The sequence below is a fragment of the Penaeus japonicus genome, unplaced genomic scaffold, assembly GCF_977035675.1.
Source record: "Penaeus japonicus unplaced genomic scaffold, GWHDUDI00000001_assembly GWHDUDI00000005, whole genome shotgun sequence".
In the NCBI taxonomy this organism is placed as follows: Eukaryota; Metazoa; Arthropoda; class Malacostraca; order Decapoda; family Penaeidae; genus Penaeus; species Penaeus japonicus.
In genome coordinates, this window is record NW_028234407.1 from 12788718 (window position 1) to 12793714 (window position 4997).

The following is a 4997-nucleotide window of genomic DNA, read 5'->3' on the forward strand; positions in this document are numbered from 1 at the left end:
GATTCTCCTATATTACAAGTCTAGTGAAGTTGTCAGTCACTTCGTGATTAGTTGCGTTGCAGGTCCGCTAAGTGCGCTATTTCCTGGCGGTACCACGTAACTTGGCGCCGGCTATGTAATGCTGTGCTGATAGCTGTAAGCCGTGTATGCCATGTGGAACGAGTTTCCCTTTTGTTACGCTAATGCCCATGCCTTGATAGTATACGCCCGTGTTATAATTTTTCCGGGGTCAGTTATTTTTGTTAATGTGCTTGGGCTTAGTCACTTAATGTAATTGTTTGTGTACTATACTTTCTTAGTCACTTATGTAATTGTTAAATTGTGTACTATACTTAATCACTTATTTAATTGATCGTCTAATTGTATGCTATACTTTCGTAACTACGGGTATGTTATTAGCTCATTGTTGTATGTGGCAGTGAATTCGTGTTGAAGTGTAGCGAAAATGACGAGTTATATCGTAGATATATTGAAAGAGGCTCAGGCCTTAGGTATGAATCCTGATCAGGTGTCACAATTGATTCAGGAAGAACAGAAATATTCTAAAGAAAAAGCTGATAGGGAAGAACGCGCGGCTGAGCGTGAACTTAAGAAATGTCAAATGCAAGCAGAAGAGGCCGATAAACAACGCGAACACGAAAAAGCTATGGCTGAATTAAGACAAAATACTATTGAAGGTAATGAGTCCGTTCGTGGTGATACTAGTGCTTCGTTACAGTTTTATGAAGGGTTAAAGTTGCCGACTTTTAACGATGGACAAGATGACATTGATAGTTATTTACAACGTTTTGAAAGATTCGCAAAGTTACACAAGTGGAATAACAGTGATTATCACGTATATTTAGGTTCACTTCTTAGGGGTCATGCTCTTAAGGTTTATGTATCGCTGCCAGATGATACTGTGGGTGATTATGCTAAACTGAAAGACGCCTTGCTAAGAGCCTTTTCAGTAGACGCCGACATGTATAGACGGAAATTTCGTGAGAGCAAATGTCGGGAAAAAGAAACTTATGTCCAGTTGGTTGCTCGAATGGAACAATATTTGGATCGATGGATTTCCCTGAGCAATATCACTAAAGATTTCAATTCATTGTTTGATTTTCTGATAAGAGAGCAGCTTTTAAGCAATTGTAATTCTGATATGAGAATCTTTTTGAAGGAACGTGAGTTTGAGACTGCAGTAGAGATGGCTGAATCGGCTGACAGATTTCGTAGTGCTCATTTGTATCGCGGTAAGAAGACTAATCAATCTCACTACTTAAATTTAAACCAGCAGAATACAGACATTAATTCTGAGGTGACATGTCATGGGTGTGGAAAAGTTGGTCATATTAGGCCTAATTGTCCAGATAATCCGATAAATTTTAGGAACAAAAGTAAGACTGTTAAAGTAAATTTTGTGTTTGAAACAGAGCTATCACCAAATAACTGTATGTTTGACTCTAAAGGTTTCATTTTCAACAAACCCGCTGAAATAATGCTAGATTCTGGATGCTCCTCCATCATTGTGAAGGATTCATTAGTTCCCTCTAAATATAAGATGGGTAAATTAGTAAAGGTGCATGACTATTTGGGCATCCCTAAGTATTTCCCTCAAGTCAGGTGTTTCATTAAAAGCAGGTTTTATACTGGTTGGACGAAGGCTATAGCTGCCCCCATTAAGTTCGCAGATGTACTGATTGGTCTTATTCCAGGTGTGAGATTGCCAACCGAACCCTATCCTTCTGATGACCCAAACCTTCCTTCGGTTGATAAAGCTGACCTACCATCCTCAGTCCGTCCTAACCGTCCTGAAACTCTGGATACAATCCATCCGAACAATCCTGAAACTTCCTCTCCTATCCTGAACCCCATTGATGAAAATCAGGTATGTACTGCACACTCTGAAGTAAAGAAAACGGAGGCGCATTTACCTATAGTTTCGATGACCGTTCAAACTCGTGCTAATAGTAATAAGGAGACTGAAATTAAACCACTTTCTTGTCCAGTAATGGAAGAGTTGGATTTTAGTAAAGATTCGTTTCTTCGTGCCCAGAATTCATGCCATACATTAAAGGTAGTTAGAGAAAAAGTAGAGCTTGGATCAATAGAAAAGGTAAAGTCTAGATCGGTTAAGTATGAACGAATTAATGGCCTCATATACAGGGTATGTTATCAAAGTAAATTTGAGTACGAAATTGATAATAGACAGTTAGTTGTCCCTGCTGTGTACAGAAGTAAAGTTCTTCAGCTTGCTCATGATTCCATGACTGCTGGTCATTTTTCACACCGAAAAACTAGCTTAAAGGTATTTGAAAACTTCTTTTGGCCAGGTGCAGGAGCTGATATAAAGAGATACTGCAAGTCGTGTCACATCTGTCAGAAGGTATCTCCTAAGGGCCTAGTTAAAAAGGTACCTATGAAAACTGTACCTGTAATACAAGAACCATTTTCAAGAGTAGCTATTGATATCATAGGACCACTCTCTCCTAGCTCCGATCGGGGACATAGATATATTCTAACCCTAATTGATTATGCTACACGGTACCCCGAAGCTATTCCTCTAAAGAATATAGATACAATTACCATTGCTGAGAGCCTGGTAGATAGTTTTGCTCGCGTAGGCATTCCTAAGGAAATCCTATCCGATCGAGTAACTCAATTCCGATCAGACCGTATGAGTGAAGTTCATAGACTCCTGTCCATTAAAGCCCTCTACACTACGCCTTATCATGCTAGCTGTAATGGGATGGTTGAACGTCTCAATGGCCTCCTTAAATCAATGTTGAAAAAGCTCTGCTCTGCTCATCCACGTGATTGGGATCGTTATTTACCAGCAATTCTCTTTGCATACAGGGAAATTCCAAACGATTCTCTAAAATTTTCACCCTTTGAATTGTTATACGGGAGAACAGTAAGAGGTCCCTTGAACATTTTACACGAACTTTGGTCGAATGAACAGATTAACCATGAAATAAAAAGCACATATCAATATGTTACTGATCTGAGAGCACGTTTGGAAGAGACTGCTAAATTAGCTGCAGCTAAAGCAGAAATCAGCAGCAGAAATTATAAACAATATTATGACTTGAAATCTAAGAATAGAAAATTAGAAATTGATGACGAAGTCTTTGTTCTTTTGCCCACAGATCACAATAAATTGATAATGCAGTGGAAAGGTCCCTATACTGTAGTTGCATGTAAAGATAATGGTGTTGATTATTCTATCAAGGTTCATGGAAAGTGCAAATTATTTCAGTTCAACATGCTTAAAAAGTATTACAGACGAGAAAATGTATCTTCTAAAGAGAACAAAGTAGTACAGATTTGTATTGTTGAGGATGATAACACTGAAAATCATCCAATATATTGTGAACCTACCTCTAACCATGTTAATGAAGCAGCAGAATTAAATATTTACGGAAACCTTTCATGTGAACAAGCCAGTGATGTAAAATCTATAATAAAGGATTTTGCAGATGTATTTTCTGATAATCCAGGGTATACTAAGACTATTGAACATGTAATTAAGCTAGACTCTAATGTACCGGTGAGTAAGAAGCCTTATCCTATACCCCATCATCTCTCAGATGTATTTGATAAAGAAGTAGATAGGATGCTTGAGCTGGGTATAATTGAGCCATCTTATTCATCCTATTGTTCCCCTGTTGTTCTTGTTCGTAAATCTGACAATACATGGAGATTCTGTATTGATTTCCGTGGGTTAAATGATGTAACATCTTTTGATTGTGAGCCTATGCCTACTATTGAAGATGCTTTAGGGAACTTCACAAATGCTAAATACTTTTCAGAATTAGACCTAACTAAGGGCTATTGGCAAATCCCCCTTTCCAAAGAATCTAAAATGTATACAGCATTTCCTACAAACCGAGGATTAATGCAGTTTGTTATGATGCCCTTTGGTTTGAAAACTGCTTGTGCCACTTTTGTGCGCTTAATGAGAGAGGTTATTTATGGACTTAGAAATACTACTTGTTATTTTGATAATATTGTTGTACATAATACTAATTGGTCTGAACACTTGCAGGATTTGAGAGAACTTCTGACTAGGTTGCGGTTGCATGGTCTAACGGCTGGGATCAGCAAGTGCTACTTTGGTTATTCTAAGATCAAATACCTTGGTTTGCTGCTTGGAGACAACGCCCTAACACCACTTGAAGCAAGAGTGAAATCTATAATAGAAATGCCCCTTCCTAATACAAAGAAGGAATTACGATCTTTCCTCGGTACAGTAGGATTTTATAGAAAATTCATTCCTAATTTCTCAACCATAGCTGCTCCATTGAATGATATGCTTAAAAAGCTCAGTAGTAATAAACTGAAATGGAATGAAATTCAGAATGACAGTTTTCAGAAGTTAAAATCAAAGCTTTCTAATAATCCTGTCTTTTTATTTAAGAACGGATGCTTCTGATAATGGGTTGGGTGCTGTGCTTCTCCAAGAAGTTAATAACATTAAAATGCCCATTGCTTATGCCAGCCGAAAGTTATTAGAAAGAGAGAAGAATTATGCTACAATTGAAAAAGAATGTCTAGCTATTGTGTGGGCAGTAGATAAGTTTAAGAATTATTTGTTTGGTAAGGAATTTGTCTTACAGACAGATCAGCAACCTCTTACTTATTTAAGAAATATGAAGAACTCCAATAGCAGATTGATGAGATGGTCCCTCACCCTGCAGTGTTACTCGTATCGAATTGAGTATATTAGAGGCCAAGATAATGTGGGCGCTGATATACTTAGTCGGTGTCCTGTGTAAATATATGAATGTTGTTTCAATCTATCACTCCTAATAAAATTTGAAATTTTATCTTGGTAAAGGGGAATTGTAAAGGATTTGGATAGAATGAACAACATAATTTCTTCATATTGATATAATTCGCTGAATTGTAATGCCTTAAGAAAAACGTATCTCCCTTGGTTCTGCGCATGCGCGGTGGTATACTACTTGTACCCCCCCTTTGGAGTAGGTAGTCCACTTTGCTACAACTCTTACTCG

General features: G+C 37.7%; 1 protein-coding gene across 1 annotated transcript in view; it reads left to right on the plus strand.

Annotated features, from left to right (window-relative positions):
- Nucleotides 1-4757, plus strand: part of LOC147471784 (uncharacterized) — a 5344-nt gene extending 587 nt beyond the window's left edge. Inside the window, exons 2-5 of the mRNA XM_086536657.1 lie at nt 1160-1232; nt 1695-3529; nt 4028-4165; nt 4599-4757. Coding sequence (XP_086392783.1) covers nt 1160-1232; nt 1695-3529; nt 4028-4165; nt 4599-4757 — 2205 coding nt within the window. The remainder of the gene's footprint in view (nt 1-1159; nt 1233-1694; nt 3530-4027; nt 4166-4598) is intronic.
- Nucleotides 4758-4997: the final 240 nt, after the last annotated feature.